Source organism: Takifugu rubripes, chromosome 21 (assembly GCF_901000725.2).
Source record: "Takifugu rubripes chromosome 21, fTakRub1.2, whole genome shotgun sequence".
NCBI lineage: Eukaryota > Metazoa > Chordata > Actinopteri > Tetraodontiformes > Tetraodontidae > Takifugu > Takifugu rubripes.
In genome coordinates this window covers 15,712,962-15,732,275 of record NC_042305.1, presented here as the reverse complement: position 1 = coordinate 15,732,275, position 19,314 = coordinate 15,712,962, and the positions used below count along the sequence as shown (strand labels likewise).

The 19,314-nt window shown below is 44.7% G+C and overlaps 2 protein-coding genes and 1 long non-coding RNA gene across 4 annotated transcripts; 2 read left to right on the top strand and 1 right to left on the bottom strand.

Annotated features, from left to right (window-relative positions):
* The first annotated feature begins 6 nt into the window (after positions 1-6).
* On the top strand, positions 7-5,523 carry rnft2 (ring finger protein, transmembrane 2). Of its 2 annotated transcripts, none has more exons than XM_029829148.1 (10): positions 7-158; positions 275-352; positions 572-1,092; positions 1,171-1,247; positions 1,412-1,470; positions 1,802-1,955; positions 3,676-3,825; positions 4,451-4,516; positions 4,608-4,709; positions 4,869-5,523. In XM_029829148.1, exons 2-10 carry the CDS (start codon positions 306-308, stop codon positions 5,001-5,003), a joined length of 1,311 nt encoding a protein of 436 aa, XP_029685008.1. In that variant the 5' UTR covers positions 7-158; positions 275-305; the 3' UTR covers positions 5,004-5,523. The 2 variants fall into 2 exon arrangements, with proteins under 2 accessions (XP_029685008.1, XP_003975151.1); XM_003975102.3 differs by having other exon boundaries at positions 8-158; positions 1,412-1,512.
* A 43-nt stretch (positions 5,524-5,566) lies between these two features.
* LOC115247475 (uncharacterized) lies at positions 5,567-7,190 on the bottom strand. Its single transcript, XR_003886539.1, has 2 exons — positions 6,786-7,190; positions 5,567-6,271 (listed from the first exon to the last, which is right to left on the bottom strand). It is a non-coding gene; the product is annotated as an uncharacterized lncRNA (long non-coding RNA).
* Positions 7,191-7,194: 4 nt separating this feature from the next.
* Positions 7,195-19,129, top strand: fbxw8 (F-box and WD repeat domain containing 8). Its single transcript, XM_003975193.3, has 11 exons — positions 7,195-8,168; positions 8,249-8,353; positions 8,531-8,695; positions 8,765-8,853; positions 10,670-10,827; positions 10,922-11,118; positions 11,191-11,409; positions 15,637-15,764; positions 18,082-18,255; positions 18,377-18,493; positions 18,850-19,129. Exons 1-11 carry the CDS (start codon positions 7,719-7,721, stop codon positions 19,013-19,015), a joined length of 1,968 nt encoding a protein of 655 aa, XP_003975242.2. The 5' UTR covers positions 7,195-7,718; the 3' UTR covers positions 19,016-19,129.
* The last annotated feature ends 185 nt before the right edge of the window (positions 19,130-19,314 follow it).

Sequence of the window (19,314 nt, the reverse complement as noted above, 5' to 3'; positions counted from 1 at the left end):
GATGTGGATGACGCGCTCTGATTGGTGGATCGGAGCCGTCGCTGACGTCATACCGGAAGTTTCCCAGCCGGATCGCCGCAGCATCTTTGAAGCATCAGGAGACAAGCTAAGCTTAAATATTGAATATGAGGAGCTGAGACTGGATTTCTTTTCTTCAGGTAAAGTCTTTTCCGTTGCTATTTTGCACCATGTCGCATGCCAAGTCAAAAAGAAAAGCGCTAAATCGTGAAAAGTACGCGGGTGTTAATGAGGCATCGATGTTGATTTGCGTCAGGGCTGGGCCATGAGGTGATGAGCGGTATGCCATGCAGAGGAGACACAGCAGCAACACAGAAGGCATGCCTTCTGATAGGTGGGTTCCATGGTTTCAGTATTGTGAGGCCAACCAAACAACAACAACATTTACCTTGGCGCAAATATGCTGCAGGGAAAGCAGCCTTTGTTGTCCCAGGGTTATCTCCATACAAGTATCATATGAATATAAGGTTATCAATCTTTCTTAATAAAAAATACAATAGAGTTAGTAGAATATGAGAGAGTTATATCGTGTTTGTTCTTGTTACTCATCCAGAAGTCGGAGCCAGACTCTCGGATCAGAGAGCAGCCTGGATGAGGGCGGCGTGTTTGACTGCCTGAAGCCTGACTCGCCTGCTTCACCTCAGCAAATCTTTTCTGGTCTGGTGGGCGTCCCCTCTGGTTCTGTTTCTTCTGCCCAGTTCCAGGCAGCTGGCTTAGTCCTGGGCTCTCCACCAGACGTTTTCCTCCAGATGACTTCATCAACCAGAGAGGATGGCGGCACCCACTGCTCAGAGGGAGGGACTTTCCTCCCTCGGCCTCCTCCGCACCACCATCACCACCACCACCACCATCATCTTCACCACCACCCTCTGCAGCACAGGACCTCCTCTCTGCTTCAGCAGGCCACTACGGCGGCTGCCTCCGACCGTCACGCCTCCAGAGAGGAAGCCCAGGAGGACCCGTCCACCCCGGCCCCGGCCCTGTCTGAGCTGAAGGCAGTGGTCACATGGCTGCAGAGGGGCTTCCCCTTCATTCTCATCCTGTTGGCTAAAGTCTGCTTTCAGCATAAACTGGGTACACGTTCACAAGCAAAACAAATCCAGAAATTGAAGTCTTGTGCAGATGTTCTGATGTTGCATGTCTGGGCTGCAGGGATCGCTGTGGCTGTTGGCTTAGCCAGCACTTTCACCTACGCTAACTCCACCTTTCGGCACCAGGTCTCATTACGGGTAATGGCGTTTTCTTTTTCAACGGCCGTATTAAACGATCAGACTGATAATAGTTTACGCTAAATCCTTTAATCGTTTTACTCTGTTTGCAAAGAAACATTGCAATGCAATTTTATTTATTGTATTTTGTATCGTATGGATACTAACCAGCTCTGATATTTCAGGAGGAACGCTCTGTGTTCGTTGCTCTGTGGATCATCATCTTCCTTGCAGGGAATATTGTGTACGTCTACTACACGTTTAGTCAGGAGGAGCTGCACAACAGGTAGTGCAAGCTGTGGTTTTGGTCTGGCTGAGTGTGTCAGGACCTGTCATCCCTGTTTGGCCTCTGACATCATGTTTTGTTGTTTTTTTTGTATCATGTAAGCGAACAAGTGTGTGTTTTTTTTAACTTTATTTCTTTCAGGCGGTGTTATTTTGTGGTGTTGTTCTGTGAGTTTTTTTCCTTCTATCCTTTTTTAATTCCATCATTCCATTCCCAGAATGATTTGCATCATTGTTGCTGTCTGAATTCTGCATCTGGAAGATTGTAAAACTGTTTTTTCCCCCTCCAGTCTCATATTTGCCAGACCCAACCTCAACAGCTATGACTTCTTTGACCTGATCTGGGTGGTGGGCATCACCGATTTTGTGCTGAAGTTCATCACCATTGGCCTGAAATGCTTTGTCTTGTTTTTGCCGAAGATCCTTCTGGCCTTCAAATCCCGGGTAGGACGTTCAAATCCACATTCATTTATGCATCTACTTTCTGTATAAAGTCAGTTGATTTGTTACTTTATTTGCATTCTACCTTACCAAACCCCATCAGGGTTGGGAAACTTTTTCTAATCCAAAAATTTGCTCAGCTATATTAAATCTTCTCCCCCAAGCAAAGAAAGTTCTCCTGGGTCACAGTGGGACTGTTTGTTAGACGGTACTTCTGACTGACGGCAAGTGTGAGCTCTCGTATTTGCCCCGAGGATGTTACGCTAGCGGACACCTACAGATTGTCTTACAGGTGCCACGGAAGTACCTATTGTGCATTGGATGACGAGATGGGTGGGGGGGGGGGGGGTGTTGGGGGATTTACAAAAGTATTAGGATTAAATTTTCCACTGATAAACAGACGCACAGGCCTATCGCAACCACAGGAGCCAGCAACTGAGCTCATTGAGCCTCAGGGGGGATGCTCAGGTGAGGTCATCCCTCCCTGGAGTTATTACCTGTACTCTCCACTCACATGCACGCGCATGCACACACCCGTGCAAGGACATGCGCAGGGAGCTAAGTAAATCTTAGCTCACGTATCATCACTTTTGCCACTTGAACTGTGATCAGACCTGGTTTGCAGCATCAAAACACAAATGTAATCACATGACTCTGAACAAATCTGCATACACCGATAACCTCGTTAACCACTAGCATTGATTGAATTCTCAAAAACGGATAAGAACGGACATTTACGGAGCCAGCGGAAAGGCCCGCTCAAACACTTTGGCTGCAGTCCAAACTTTAGATTTGACAGTTTCTGCGTGGGCGTGATGAGCACTGTGGGCTGTAACGTTATAGGAGAACAATAAGGAAGATGGATTGGCAGTGGTCTTCCTCCCTTCCCAACCCTGGCTGCTTGGGCCACTTTGCCCACAATCATCAATCTTTGTCATCCGGCATCCGGAAAGTCATTATGCAAGCTGAGACACCATGGGGACCATCGAAAATCAAGACTCCCCCCATTTCGTTAGCCTCTGTTTTTAACCAGCCACAAAGCACTTAGCACACTTTGTGTCAGCGTGGAAGTTGGTTATTTTTGTGATTATTTCCTGGGAGGGGAGGTCTTTTCTAAAGTGTAGCTAGCGAGCACCTGTAGGGCTGCGTTTAATGCAGGCGCTGGGTAGCAGGTGGACAGAGCCACTGCCAGGCCTTCTTCCAGTCGGAGGAAATTGTGCGCACTGCTGTGAATGTGTGGAGCTCTGGACAGCAGCCATGTTTGGGCTGGAGGCGTGCTGTTTTAAGCTTTTAATACAGCACTGCTCTCGAACAGATAGAAAAATCCCCCAAAGCTGTGGAGCTCTTTCTGTGTTTTTGGGTATTTTTTTGGACAGCTATAGAAAAAAAAAAACGAAAACCTACTGTCATGTCTTCATTTTCTTTTCCCAAGTCTAGTGATGTCTGACATTTAGATACCTCAGTTTAATGTTTTTTTTTACTGAATAACATCCTATTTTTGGATTGCAACGATCTTCTGAAGGTCACCAAAAAGTCAGTTTTTCTTCAGTCTGTTCATAAAGAAAAAAAGATTAAGGATGCGATATTTGTCAATGACGCATTTGTGGTTTAAACGATATAAACATGATATTCTCAGCTCTTTCCTTCCGACCCCTCTATGTGTGGGTTGACTTATAGTAAAAACACCCTCTGAAATGTTCTGCAATTCATTTATTGTGTTTAGGGGAAATTTTATCTGCTGCTCGAGGAGTTGAGCCAGCTGTTCCGGGCCCTCGTTCCAATCCAGCTGTGGTACAAGTACATTGTGGGGGAGGACCCCTCCAACAGTTACTTCCTGGGAGCAATGCTCATCATCATCTACAGTATTTGTAAGGTAGCATGACCAAAATAACCTAAATTGAGTATTTTGTGGGATCTCATCATCACACGTGGCTGTGACTGTTTTTATATCCAGTGTTTTTAAAGGCCACTGTGAGCGTGACTGAAATTTGTCTCCTAGACGGCAAATAATGATCAATACAGGTGGAAAAAAAATGTCTTCTTAAAGTATTAGATGTTAAAAGAAGCCCTCTGGTGAGCTGTGGATAGAACCAGGAAAAAGTGGGAGAGATTTGGAGAGACGTTTTTTATTGTTACGTGAAACAGTATCATTTTAGGAACATTGAGTCAGAGTGAAGGGTCAGATAGAAACCTGAAATAGTGAAACTTCTGGAGTCTTTACTGGCTGATTTCTGATGCAGCCATGGATCATAACACAGCCTTCATCACGTCATTGTCCTGAGTTCTGGACAGTGACTCGAAGGTTCTTTTGATAGGTACCTGAGCTCTTTAGATGTTCAGTTTCCTGTATAAAATTTGAACAATGATACATGGAGGGCCATGATGCTTCTAATATGTATGATGATGAAGCTGTAAGAAACTTCTGCGGACAGACTCAAGCTGACACTCATATCTGCTGATGCTAATGCTAAATGGGTCTGTTTCGTTCTAATTTGCAGTCCTTTGACATCTGTGGCCGTGTGTCTGCAATTCGCAAGGCCTTGGTCATGCTGTGCAGCTCCCAGGTCAGAGTCGAGTATTCACTCAGCACTCAGGAATATGCTGACATTTCCTTTAAACGGATCTGAAGTGGTTCTATATTCCTCTTCCATTCAGAGTTATGGGGTGAGGGCAGGCAGTCAGCAGTGCAGCGAGGCAGGTGACATCTGCGCTATTTGTCAGGCTGATTTCAGAGACCCTGTACTCCTTCTCTGTCAGGTAAGAATCTGGCCAGCACTTAAAAGATTATAGAAGAAACTGTGATGTCATTTCCAACCGTAATTTCAAAGAAAATAGGAACAAAAAACACAACAGTGTTTTGCGGCCCTCTTAAAGAATCAACGATTCTCTGGACCCTTGGTCTTTGTCCCCCTCCAGCACGTGTTCTGTGAAGAGTGTCTGTGTCTGTGGTTCGACCGGGAGAGGACGTGTCCACTGTGCCGCTCCACCATCACTGAGAGCCTGCGGTGCTGGAAGGATGGGACCACCTCGGCCCACTTCCAGATTTACTGAGCTGTCTTTTCTCGTGTCTCCTGATACGATGTGCTGTAATAATCTGAAATCATAATCAATAACCTCCTGTTTTAAACCTCAACAGCAAACTATTGCATTTTATTTATTGTGGCTTGAATGTAAATACATCACCTTTACTTTTGTTGCATTTAATGTTTTTTAGTGTGCACTGGTGTTTGATTGCTTTTTTGTATTTTTCATTTTGCGTTATTTATTTAGCAGTCATGTCTGTTTATAACAGTAAATGGGTGTGCAGTTAAAGTTTCTGTAGTTTATAGTGAATAAATGTACAGTAACTTTTGGTTTTAACAGTATATTATCTGTATACTATCATTTTATTTGCATTTTGTGTCAATCATGGTGCACAAATACAGTACCATCATTGGAAATCCAGTTTAATAATTATTCATGTTTTTGGAGTTTTATGTTGTATCCTTACGTGAATTATGTCATTATTTCTTTGAAACACTGCCAATTTAACAGGGTTTTGGTTAAAGATTAAAGCACTTTCGCTTATGATAACACATCTTTCTTCCATCTAATCATGTGACACCTGCAGAAAGTTACTTAGAAACAATTTATTGTCAGAACTACTGAAATTCCATATGAAATATCGATATAAATAGTGGAATATCAAAGAAAGCTTATTTCCAGACATCACAACAACATTTACAGCAAAGCTTCAATGCACAGGTCCTGCAGATGGCAGGTAATGTTAAAACAGCGATGTGCAAACATCATCTAAACACTGTAGAAAACATCTATAAAAACACTCATCCTTGAATGAATGTGTACACTTATAGAGTAGCTTATGTAGAAATGTACAGTGCATTTGAAAGGTTTATCAAGTGCATTTTTTTGCAGGTTTAAATGTGGATTGAAGTTTCTAAGCACAATTTTAACCCCCCTTTTGCGTGCACTCACATTGTGGACGGGGAAAATTCAAAGCAGTCTTAGCATTTCCCCTCCGCAGTGCCAGGGGAGGATTACATCACCGTTTGGTAACTGGGATGACTGAATCCGGGAGGCACGCAGGGGGCAGAGCGGGAGGCGGCGTGATTGACAGCCCTGCTGGGGCTCAGCGCCGGCGGTGAGGCGGTGCGTCGGCGTCCAGGCTGAGCAAGTCAGCGCGAAACACGGAGACCAGACAGGCACAAAAGTCCCGACCGGGAACTCTGAGTTCAGCTCCTTCTCCATCATCCTCTAGCTCCGCATCCCAGTGCAACTGATGGCAGCCCGCTCCCCTCGCCTGCTCCTAAAGGCACCATCTAGGGAAGACACCACAGAGCAATCATAGGTAAAGACGCAACGACGTGCAAAAACACAATTTTACACGATACACACAAGGCCAAATATCACTTCTAGAAAAAAATACTATCAAATATTATACCAAAACAATTGAAGGACAACCGTTTTAAAATAAAATAACAAAACCTGGTGGACGCTCCCTATAAAACTGTTGCAGTTTAAATCTAATGCCGATTATTTCCACCATGAAGTATATTGGCCGAATCATTGGTCCATCGAATGCTGAAGAATAATAAATCATTATTAATTTTGTTTGCTGTTCTGGATCATTTTTATACAATTTATTGCGGTTCGACCGTTTATGAGAAAACATAACTAAACTTTTAATTGGACATATTAAAAAAAGAAAAGAAAATAACTCTACAAGAGAAAAGGTTGAGAGAAAGGCCTTTACCTACACATTTAACAAACAAACAAACAAAGAACGCAGCTAATATGTTTACACTATAAGGTGAAGCTCCTCCGGTGACGCACCTGTTGCTCGTGTTGCCGCCTCGCGCATCTAGAAGTGCCGCTTCGCGAGGACCAGCACGAGCACGGTGAGGCGAATAGCGCTGAACAGGAAGCTCTCTAAACGCCATCGACCGGGGGCCACAATCCTCCCTCCGGCCGCACAGGCGAAGCCGTTGTCTGACGCCTCGGCCGTCCAGCTCTTCTCCAGCTGGTCTCCGATTCTCCGCAGACGCGACGCGAGCAGATGAGCCACGGAGCACGGCGAGGGTCTGCGGGGGCTGCACGTTGTATCACCGGGCAGGAGCAAAGGCTGGTCAACCGGCAGGCAGCACATCTTCTCGGCTGGAACGCGCGTTTCTCTGCTGTTGAACTTGTGGTTGCGCGACCCTCTTATACGGTTATTCTTTCAGCCCTGAACTGTGCCTACGCGCCCTCCTTTCTCCTTATCTTCGTCTCTCTATTGTATTATTCATTACAGAGTCACATGGTGCGGGGTTTACATCATCTTCTCCCAAAAGAGAGCTGCATTAGTTAACTCTTCATTCCCCCTTGTCTTGTTTGATCTGAACGGTCGTACAGTATATGGTCCCCTGTGCTGCGTTAATATATTTATTCTAATATAGTGTTTTATTTTAATATGCAGGTTTTGTTTTAGTTTAACTAAGACCATTGTTATTTACAATTTTAAATGCGTTATGCTGTTGTAAGGTCTTAGAGACAACAAAGGTTTCAATCCCTTATTTTTTATATTAATAGATACGGAATTATAACATCTCGGAACTGTTCAACATAGATATATTGTCCCTAGTCGAACTGTTTATAGTGAAGGACCAGTGTTTTGCTTTAGAGCTAGCTCGTACATGGCCAGTGAAACCGTAAAAATATTTTCGCGCCTTTGTCATTAAGGATTTTAAAGCATTTTAAGTTATATTTCCTTAACAATGATTGAGAAACATGGCAGACAACGAACTCGTAGCGTTCAGGAAACGCTGGAAAGAGGAATTAGAACTTAAAAAAGAACACCAGCAACTTGTTTGTGTTCCTCCCTTGTCCAGGGATGTTACTGCTCAGTCGGCTCAAAAGGAATCGAAGAACAGGTATTTTGTAGACTCAGAACAACATTCCAGCAAGGCACTTAGTCCTTTAAGACCAGAAGAAAGTGAGAAAGGACGTGTTGGTGAAGTAGAACAATCGGAGGATCAACCCGAGTATGTGTCTATTGCGCGTGGTTTGTTGAATGGGAGGACCAGTCCTCTGCTTGATAGGATCCAGGAGGAGAAAACCAGGAGAAAGAGGCAGTATAATAGCATAAATACTGCTTGTAATACAATTCTGCAGCAGGACTACCCACTGAAAAAGGTCACCAAAAATGAGAAGCTCGTGGATCAATTCATTCAAGATCTGGTATGAAATTAAAGATGGACATGATGATGTGGATGATGGGTTAACATTATGTAATTCCTGCTAATCCTTTTTTATTTTAGAATGAGGTCAATGACATTCCCTTCTTTGACATCGAGTTACCATATGAGCTGGCCTTGAAAATTTTCCAGTATCTCACCTGTGCTGAGCTAGGCCGATGTGCACAGGTAAGCTACAGAGGCAACCCCGATCTTGAAAAAAGCAGTATTTGCATTGAGAATCAGCAAATACACCCCCCCCCCCCCCCCCCCCCCCCGCATAAATAAATAAATAAATTTCAAATGATCCAAGCCTGAAATGTAAGATGACTAACTCTCCCCTCACAATATCCAATGTTGTGCCAGGTGAGTCAGGCATGGCGAGTCCTTGCAGAAGATGATGGTTTGTGGTTCAAGATGTGCACTAGGGAGGGTTATCATCAGAATGCCAGCATGTCTGACTCCCCCTGCTGGAAAAGCACACTGCGGGACTGCAGGTTCTCAGCAAAAGCAGTGCGCACTAATTGGAAGGTGGGCTTGATACTGTTTATAAGTCAACAGTTTTTTGTCGTATTTAACCTTGACAACTTTTGTGTTTAGAGCCGAGTGGGATCCATCAGCCAGCTGCAGTTTGAGCTGGGGAAGGTACTCTGCGATGTCAGTACCTGTGACAAATTTGTCTTGGCAGGGTGAGTTTCAGTATCACCTTACTATCAGGTCACAATATGTCTGACATGACGACATCAGCTGTAAGTGTATCTGTCTGCCTTGTTTACTTGGTTTGTAGCCTCTCATATAAATAGCTGTTTAGAAATGACTGTAGTTAAAAAAAAAAATCAACTTTAAATCCTTAGATAATCTTTGGAGTTGATATGGAACCATTCACAGTCAGCTCATAAAAATGGGCAAGGGAGCAAAGCCGTTTGGAGTCGAGGCCGTTCTTTTGATTTGAGGAAGTGTTGTCGATCAAACGGGTCATAGCGGCTTAGAATTTCTGTTCTCTTGATGTTGCACTGGCCTCACACAAGTGAGGAATGTGTCACAACATCTGCTTATAAATCTGCATCTCTCCCTTTTTTGAATATGTTGCATATACGAATACCCTTTTTGACATCGTAGAATAGCACAGATCTCACTTTACTCGTAGCTTTACTAATGAGTGTAGTTAATGGATGAGTACATGGATTGCTGTAAAAACCAGCACAACAGTGCCTGAGAAGAGGCTGTGCAGAGACAATGATAGATTGTTAGGTGGTGCAGGAGCCTGAACGACTGCCCATGAGAAGCCGTGCAGCGTCTCGGTGGAGTTGTGTTATCAGAGTCCCTTCAGCCCTGCTGCGTCTCACCGGAGAAGATGTGTTTGTAGTTTTTCATGCTGCTGTAAAAAAAAACAAAAAAAAATTCTAGACTATCACTGATACTATTGCGAGCATCATCTATCACAACGTCTATAGATTTCTCATTGTTGGTAGTTAAAAACTAATTAAGCAAAGTGAAAGTACTTGCATTGATTGCACGCAAGAATAAATAGCTGTTGATCCAGAATGATCAAATTAAGTCCTCAAAATCTTATTAAAAAGTCGGTGGAATGTGATTTGGCAGAGAAAAGGCAGCAGCAGAAATGAGGTCTATAACTCACCACAACCTAAATGGCAGACCCACAAAGTTCTGAGAACAAACTTTCCTCCTCACCGACAATTTTGATCGAGTTTCCATACTTGGACAGGGTTCAGGGACATCATCTCGCACCTAATGAAAAGAGTGCATTGCTATTGTTTACTTCCTGTCCCAACCCTGTGATTCCATTCACACACAGAGGGTGCACACATGTACACCCTCTGTCACCCGAGCTGGCTGCCAGGCGGGTTCTTGCTCAGACATGATGGTATCGGAGGAGGTGGCATTTTATCTCCCACAGAGAGAGCCTGTTAATTCCAGGAAAAGATCAAAGGGAAATAAGGAATGATATGTTTTGGTATCTAAATAAGAGACAAATCTGTACATTGGACTAATAGGGACTCAAAATGTTCTGTTAAGTATGAATCTGTGAGGAAATCTTTCAGAATAAGACTCTTAAAATGTGTTTAGTCTCTTCAGTTTGTGCATCATTGAGATCTGGAGATGAATTCATAAATGAAGAAAGATAAAGTTGTTCTTTTTGTGAGCAATACGGTTAAAACTTACTGCTTAAACGTGTCGCATTTGTGAAAAGATGATTAATGAGCAGTACGCTAACCTTTTGTTCCTTCAGGTGTCCCACAGAAATGTGTGAAATATTTTGTGTTCTACCCAAACAACACCCTTGTCCTTCTGAAAAGATCATGATGTAACACAGATTTTAGGAAAAAAAAAACAAGGAAAGTGAGGAAATAAATGATTCAGCTGTGGGAGGGTGACATCAGGTATCATACAAACCCTTTATGCTGTGGTGGAGGACAGTAAAGCTGCCTGGACCTCACATAATTTCGATTATCGATACTAAATTGGCTCTGTGTTGATCCTCAGGTACACGTCGGGTGATGTGAGGCTGTGGGACACGCTGCACTGGGATTCCACGGCCTCCTACCTGAAGACCAACGGTCTGTCAGGTAACTCCGACCCCAGACCTTTCGTTACTCACGTCCAGGTCAACAACACAGTAGCTGCAGCTGCTTATGAAGATGGTGAGTGTCTCTGTTTATGCAGCATAATCCGAAATAATGTGGTGACTTTTGCAGGAAACTGTTTAGAAGGTACTAATGCAATTATGGGTTGTAGGCTGTGTGGACCTGTGGAGCACAGAGACAGGTGGGGAGCCCATCCAGCACTACCAAAGTCCAGGGGCCATCCAGGTCATGGCCCTGAGCCCGGATAGCCCCGTCTTGGGCTCTGTGACAGGGCCCAACATCCGGTTAGACCACGCAAATGATCAGGGTTACTGGAGGACCCTCCACCAGGCTCAGCTGCCCAAGAATGTATGTTGCACAAGCTGGTTCTTAACGACTCCAGTCTGGTGTATTTGACCTGGAAACGTGTTGGTACGGCAGGTCGAGGGCTTGGTTTTGGTGCCTGGCAGGGGCTCAGAGCATCCACTTGCAGCCCTGAGAGCCGGAGAGAGTGTGTACCTCTTAGACCCCAGGGAGGAGAAGCCCTGGACCATCCACTCTGTTTACGGACATCCTGTGACCTGCCTTGATACGTCCGACTGCCATGTTGCATTTGGAGTGAAGCGGGCAGGCTGGGCAATGCATGACGGAGGAAACAAGGTTGGTTCACGGCGTCGTCGTGATGAATGTGGCTAAAAATATTTTAGTGTTGGCTTAACATATATGAAAAAGGTCTGAATTTGCCCCCTGCCTGCTTTCTCATGGCAGATAAACTTAAGTGTCTCCTGTCTGCTCACACTTTAGCAGATTTTTGTTGAAGAGCAATGTTTCACAGTGATTCAGTAGTTTTTCCTTTAATGGATTTGATGAAGCTGCACTGAAAGTTCTTTCAGGCTTTCTGGAAAGAATTGAAAAGAGAGCGAATTCATTAAAAAGAAAAGAGACCACCCAGACCTTTCGAACTGAAAGCAAAGCCCTCGTCCTGAATCAAGGAGGTCAGTGATGTTTGCTCATAATTTGTCTAAAATTGGCATAAATTGGGGAGATCGGAACTGGTTACCAGTGCACTGAAATAAAATGAAAACATTTCAGTTGTTAGTAGTGATCTATTTGCATGAGGTCCCTAATCAACAGTATTATATAACCCCTAAACAGGTTCAAAGGGTGGGTTTTAGGATTAGGGAAACCTAACCTCTGGACTCTAGGGTTTAGGGATTTAAGGTTATCTTAGGTTAGAGTTAGGGTTAAGGGGTTAATGTTAGGGTTGGTTTAGGGGGTAGGGTTAAGACTTAAGTTTAGGGTTGATTTTAGGATTTGGGTTTTAAGGTTAGGGATGAGTTTAGGGTTTGGGTCTGAGTTTTAGTGTTAGGGGTTTACGGTTAGTTTAGGATTAAGGGTTTGGGTTAAATGGCACACAAATGTGCCATCCACCTCTTATATGCAGTGCAATTTTATAGTAGACCTGATCCACATGGAATTATCGCACTACTCTTCCATAAATACATCTCAGATGTCACCTGGTCCTTTGACAGAGATCACGATTACTTTTAATCCCTTTGGAATGCACATTATGAACCTGTAGGGGATTTGCTCAGAGTCAAATAGCTCACCTGAAATAGTGTGGAGCCCTCCATGGACCCTGCTCCTAATTACTGTACTACAGCCTAAACTACTGTGCCCTTATTTGCATCAGTTTGCTTCTAAGTTTATCGTGTTTCTAAGGACCCCGAGCACCTAATTGACTCTCCAGTCTCCACCAAGCACAACCTTTAAACCACGAGATGCGGTGCACTGGGACTGACAGTCAAGGATGCTGCAGTTTCTTTGTACCTTTTAAAATTACATTCATTTTTTTCTTCAGTTTTGTTGTGGTTAAATACCACAGATGTTGCATCTGAATATATATTTTTTATTCTTCGGACTAAAAATCTATATTGTGTGTGTGTGTGTGTGGGGGGGGGGGGGGGGGGGGGTAGTTTGATTGTGAGTGATTTGTTTTGGCAGAGCTTCTGCACTGACGTCACCCATCATTAGTAAATCACACGATATCCAGCGCACACGCGCACCGTAGCTGCACGACAGCGCCACACAGTGGAAGAAAACGAGTACAGCAATGCCACGGACATAGATGTTATTTATGATTTTATGTAATTTAACGATTTACTGTAATTCACCTGAGGCATAGAACATGAACGTGTGAGCAAAACAAAGAAATGGATTTAAGTAGACGAAGTTTTGATGTTTTATAGTGAAAAATTACCTGTAATATAAAGGAAATTTCACTGAATATTGTGAAGTGGACGGTGTGTGAATTACCTACACACCAGAGATGTTATAACAGACTAAATAACCATGATTTATAAATGTGTGGATACTTGGAGTATGCTTGTTTGATCAATCTGGTCTTCTTTTTTGGTAAAGATTTCAAACTTCCAACAAAGTTAATGCCAGTTGAAGAATAACACGCACCTCTGTTGCTAATTAAAATGGCACAAATTTAATTAGGCTGTCTGTCACTCTTCTCTCACACAACAGCCGTTTTATGCAGTGAAGAAAACGAGCAAAAATTGGACGCAGCAGTCGGTGATGCCAGACATATTTCATGAACCCGAGAAAACACATGCTTCATTAAAATCTGCCAAAAAGCTCAGAGCTGGCATCCGAACGCACCGCTGCACCTGTTCACTTACAGCACGTTTGAGAGATTAACTCATCCAGTCTGTCGTGTTTTCGCTGTCATTATTTATGCTCAGTAGTGAAAACGCCAACAACCAAATAAAAGAAAACGGGTCATTGATTACAAAGAAGATTCCTTCTAGCTTTTTTTGCGTGTATTCGGTTCGTATCCTTGTTTTTCAGTGTCGTCTTGGGACTGTGTGTCTGAGCCGGTCCAGATTGTCTAATTGCCTGTGGACTTGTGAAGGGATGCACCAGGGCAAGAACTCAGTTTATGGCTGGGTATGAAACAAAGACGAGCGCCTCCAGTATCACATTTATTGGCTCAATAGAACCTGGTTGGTAATATATCTTTTGAATCATGAACGTACCGTCTGAACTTATGAATCTTTCTTGGGGACTGTTAGCTGTGAAATACACAGGTGTTTCTGATCACAACTGGCACGAGTTGTCTTGGACTTAAAATTGCACGTGTCGCTCTCTTGTGACTTGAGACAAAGAAGCAGTGAAGCCTCATCTCAAGTGTTTAGCTAGCATTGCTGCGCTATCAGCAACAACACCCAATTCTGCTCCGTTTTCCTTGTCGCAGTGCTTCAACCACACTGATGCTTGCTGAGCATGTGGGCACATTTGTCTAATTGCTTGGCTACTTAATTCAACTTAATCTTTTAATTAGTTTGGGAACCATACATCCACTGAGCCCAGGGGCTGAGCTAGAATCCAGATGTCTTGTGTCTGCTGCGTGCTTCTCGATCGTCTGGGCTGAAGTCCAGTGTAGCTGCCCACAGGCGTCCTCACAAGTGAGGAAATACTGAAAATAATGCGGTTCAAGAACACAAAGGCGCCTGTCACCTAACTCGCCTAAGTACAGAAGAATGTGGCAGGTATGAGTTAGTTTGTGCAAGTTTGATCAGAACGAGACAACATGGTCCAAAATGCTAATCGCTGCTCGTTCAAAGAAACAAAGACTTGCTCTAATTCTGGCTGCTTGACTAAATGTGTGTGAATTCGGTCCCTAGCAGCACGCTGGTTTGTAAATCCTCCATCTCTTAAAAAGCAGAGTAATTAAATTTGCGTTGTCCTTTGTGTGTCCTTTCTGCAGACTCCATTACTCTGTCTTTTGTTTGCTAGCCTCCCTTCGGCTCCAGCAGCCGCATTAATCTAACAGCTCTTTTACATCGCGTTTGTGAGGATTCTTCCTCATCATCACATTACTGCTCCTCTTCCTCGGTTCATTCGGCTCATATTTAATAAAAAAAACCGTCCCTGCAGTTGATTTATCGAGAACAGCAGGCTGAAGCGTATTTCTGTTGATCCCATCCCCTCTTGTTTGCTGCCCAAATCCCATCAAGCTGTCACTTCAAAGTCCGGTGTGATTAAATGTCTGCCCCGAGGTGGTCCACAATTAAAGCCACGCTCGGCCCAAATAAAGGACCAAAACTGCTGGCACCTCCTTGAGCCTTACATCATGCCTCGCCTCCCACAAACGTCTCCATTTCGGCTCTTTCCCCGCTCTTTCTTCCCTTACCTTTTGGCTCTCTCCCTCCCCTCCGTGGCGCTAATTTCTTAAGCATTTTAATGACTCAAAGTCAGTGTTGCCTGGCACTTATCTTGTTTCTTCTGTCTCCGTTTGGTCGACAAAACACCCAAGTCTAATTGACCAATTAGACCAGCTCCAGATGACATCATTCTGATTGGCTTGGAGAAAGTTTGGCGGAGTTGGAGGGTAGGGGACGTGGTGGTAATCTCCTGCAAATGAAATGTGTCTTCAGGTTTGTTTCCCCCCCTGACGTAGCGAACAAAACAGGGGAAATTAGCTATACAGTACCTGGATGTATGTTGTGAAATGCATTGAACCGAGTGATGCAGAAAAATGTTAATTAGCTGCAGATCAGACAGTGAGTATCTGAGTATCTGATAGACTAATTAGCTTTGGCCTGAAAAAAACCCCAAATTAAACCGTAATTATCCATGTAATGTTTCACATCGGCTCCTCAAACTCTCTATTTTTCTCTTTTGTTATATTTTCTAAAACAAAGTGCGGCTTCCTATAATTATGATAATGCGCTATTATGCTTTTAATTACTACTGCAATTAATGGTGCGGGGCCATCCAGTGTTCTCCTTTTCAGAGGGACGCCTTTTCATCTGTTTCTTTTAAATGGCTTTTATTTCACCTGACGTGGATTTGGTGCGTGTGTTTTCTTTCCAGATCCATGTTTGCAGCCTGGAAACCGGCAAACCTGTTGTCTGCGTTGGCGGCTCGCCGGGAGATTTCACCTGCATCAACCTGAAAGACGCCCCCCCCCACCTTCTTGTGTGTGGAAACAAGGATAGAAGGTGGGGAAGAAAGTGCTACATTAACACAATCCTTGAGGCAGATGAAAGCAGACAGTCTCTGCTGCTTTTAAACTCCAGAACTTTAAGAGCACAGATGAAAACAGGATATTGATTAAAATAACCGCCACCATTTGCTTGTTTTGGTGACTGCAGTCGTCTTCTCTTTCACCTGAGCTGCTCCACAAGACAAAGAAATCAATGTGCCCATCAAATGACAACATCTGTGAGTGAGCACACAATGGCTCGGTTGCTAACCTGGCTCTCCAGATGAGGAACTAGTGTACAAAGAAGCCGTTTTCCTCCATTTTTCACTTGTTAGCCGCTGCTGCAGTGCACCAGCTGGCAGGAAAACAAAAATCTGCAGCACGTCTTTGTCCAGATCTGCCCCCATCGGTTCTATTCAACACCAAATCCATCAGGCTGTTAAGTAGTTGGCTCGACGCTAAAGACAAACTGAATCATATTGTTTGAGATCTGCCTTCTTCCTTTTACCAGTGATAAATCTTTAAAGGCTGAAACAAAACAATCAGACAAATATTCGCCCTCACATTATCCCCAGAAGAAACTGTGGCAATGTTTTGATTTAAACATGGAATTACTACCACTTTGGTGTCAGTCCAGCTCTTTTCAGCTTCACTTCAAGGCTTTGTGCTCTCACACCGGTGTGTGTGTGTGTGTGTGTTTGAAACATTCCCACTCGGGCTTGGCTGGATGCAGTTGTGGACAAATGGAAGTAGCGAGGGACGGTGGGCGATCCTGGCCCTCTGACAGAGGGGCTCTGGACCAAAGCTAAACGCTTTCCTTCCTCATCCCCCTTTTGTTCATGTGAGCATCAGTCCAGGAAGAAGATGACAGACCCTGATAAGGGACGGCCACGCCTGTACAAACAGTAAAAAGATCTGGAATCTGGACACACACTAATTCAAAGAGTGACCAGAAAGACCTGAACGCTGATAGCGATCTCCTCAGCCTCACTGTTAGCTGCTTAGCACAACCTGCTGCTGTCAGGCACTTCTCCACCTCCCAGATTCCTGCAGAATGTGACGGACCTAAAAGGTGACATAATCTCTGCCGTATTGTTTCAAACCAGCTTTGGATCACAGAACTTGACGCTCAGTGCAGAATGTCCCGAAACTGGAGAGATCCCGGCCCCTCCCACGCTCGTCTTGTTAGGAGAGCTCATCCTGATTAATGAAGACGAGTCTGGCCACTGACAGCTCACCCATGACGGAGCTGCACCAATATTAGATTTATGCTTCCCCGCGGTCTGCCAATAATCTTCAGCACTCATTGTTCAAACGTGCGCCTCCATCACGTAACGCCACTAAACGGGCTAAAGCAGAGCAGGGACAATAAATCCGGTGCCCGTTTAGTCCTTTCACTCTGATTCTCTTAGTGAACAAAAAGCAAATCTGCATTCAAACTGGATTTGATTATGGTAATGAAGCCCTGGAGGGAGCCGGAGTCTGGCTGGAGCTGCGTCCTCGGTGCTTTTAGCTGCAGTAAAGCACAGTGACAACAGATGGAGCTAAAGGTCCCTGGGGCCCGTGGTTGTGCTGGGCACACAGCTCAACCACTCCGTTAGCCATAATCAATACTGGCAACATGCAAGGCTGCCTGAAGTCAAAACTGAAATAGCTGTTGTGTCGAATGGATTTTCTTTCTATTTATTCCAAAGGAACGTACACACCCACCACCAAAGAGTACAACAAAAAGGCAATATAATTATAATTAAAAAAACATAGGGGCCAAAGCAACAGTCTCTTTGAAAAGATATTCTGCTGTGGTGAGCTGATCAAATTGCATTTCTCACTTTTTCTGCTTAAAATAAGGATGGATTTAAATGCTCAGAGCTGTGAGCTGCGTGTCCACCCAGCCTGTTATAACTAATATTTATTAACACAGGTCCTGTTGTGATACAAGTTTAGATGAGACCCAGCTGAGGGGGGCATTTACGGCTTTGGTTCGTATCCATGTTCAGAAAGTAACCTCAAAAGTGTCTTTGTCTGGAAAATGAATGGAGCCTTTGACTGTCTTCAACCTCCTGTGAATTCTTGGAATCCTCTGCGTCTGTTATCAGGAAGTGGAAGCAGCACTGACCACACATCACTGGAGGAGACTGATACTATTGTTCTCATATTCACTCTTCTTTTATTCGAGTCACAGCTCGGGTTCTTTCTGTCTTAGAATGGTTGCGCAACAGAACGCTGCCCCAGTGTTGTGTCACGTTGGCCAACGATGATTATCGACTCGCAGAATTCATGTGGCAAAGCCGGTTTCCTAAAGACTGATGGTGTCTATCTCTGCTACGATCCAGGGTCAGGGTCTTTGACCTGCGAACCGCCTCCTCCGTGGCCTCGCTCTACGCCCACCACCTGGGCGTCACGGCGGTGCAGGCGGACGACTGGAAGATCGTGAGCGGCGGGGGAGAGGGGCTGGTGTGTGTGTGGGAGCTGAGAATGAGAGCGAAGCTGTGGGAGATGCACAACAGGTGGGTGATTTCCTCTTTATACCCCAGAAGACAAAAATGGTTTCAGTCTTTGCATTGGTGCACACGAGAAAGAAAAAAACCCCCCCGAAACCACGCGTGATGTTCTGTGTCATGTCTGCAGGCATCCTGTCAGACATGTGCGCTTCAACACCAGCACCCTGGTAACGGCCAACATCCCCGACGACAAGTCGCCACGAGGGGCCTGCATCACAGACGATGACCTCACAGCTCACCGCAGGTCACTACCCTTCACCTCAGGATTTAAAGCAAAACTCGGCAGGAAGACAGAATTCCAAAAGGAGGTGCAGCTCAGCACGGAGCTGTGAGGTGTTTGTGGCGTCCCCCAAATGGCTTCTGTCTCGCTCGTCCAGACAGTGACTCGGTCTGACGCTAACACCCCCCCCCTCCCCGTGCTACCACAAATTGTTGTTATGCGTCTCAAACGGCTTCAACCATTCAGATAATAACGTCCCTCAGAGGGAGCCGTGGGCGGAGAATCGTGGTTCTGCGTCAGCCTTTTTTTAAAAATGGCATCGTGATTAAGCCGGACCGAGTTCTTTGATTTCACCTGAGTGAATGTTCTGTCCCCCGCAGACACCGGGGAGTCATCTGCCATTATGATTTCTCCGAGGACGCGTCTTCGCAGGACCACGTCCTGGCCATCTGCAGGTCCGACTACATCGAGTCACACGGCTACAACTACAACATCGGCCTGGTGGTGCCGTACGACAGGCTGGCCGGCTCCCATCCGTCCCACTGAGGCGGCGTCTCTGTGTCACTACGACGGCCCCGTTATCATGTATCAGTCCCTTAAAGCTGTTTGTGTCTGTCAAATATTGAACTGAACATTTCATAAATTCATTTTTAATCATCACGTCTTTGTAGATTTGTTTTAGTGTTGCTTTTAAACAGCAATAAAAATATTATTCCTCCCTCATTTATCACAGATTTCTCTCGTACGCCTTTTTAACACGTTTCACAAGCCGCTCAGTGTTCAACTAACGTTCCTCCCCAGAGTCTCACACGAATGTGTTCCACTCTGGAAGAGATGCTGAGCAT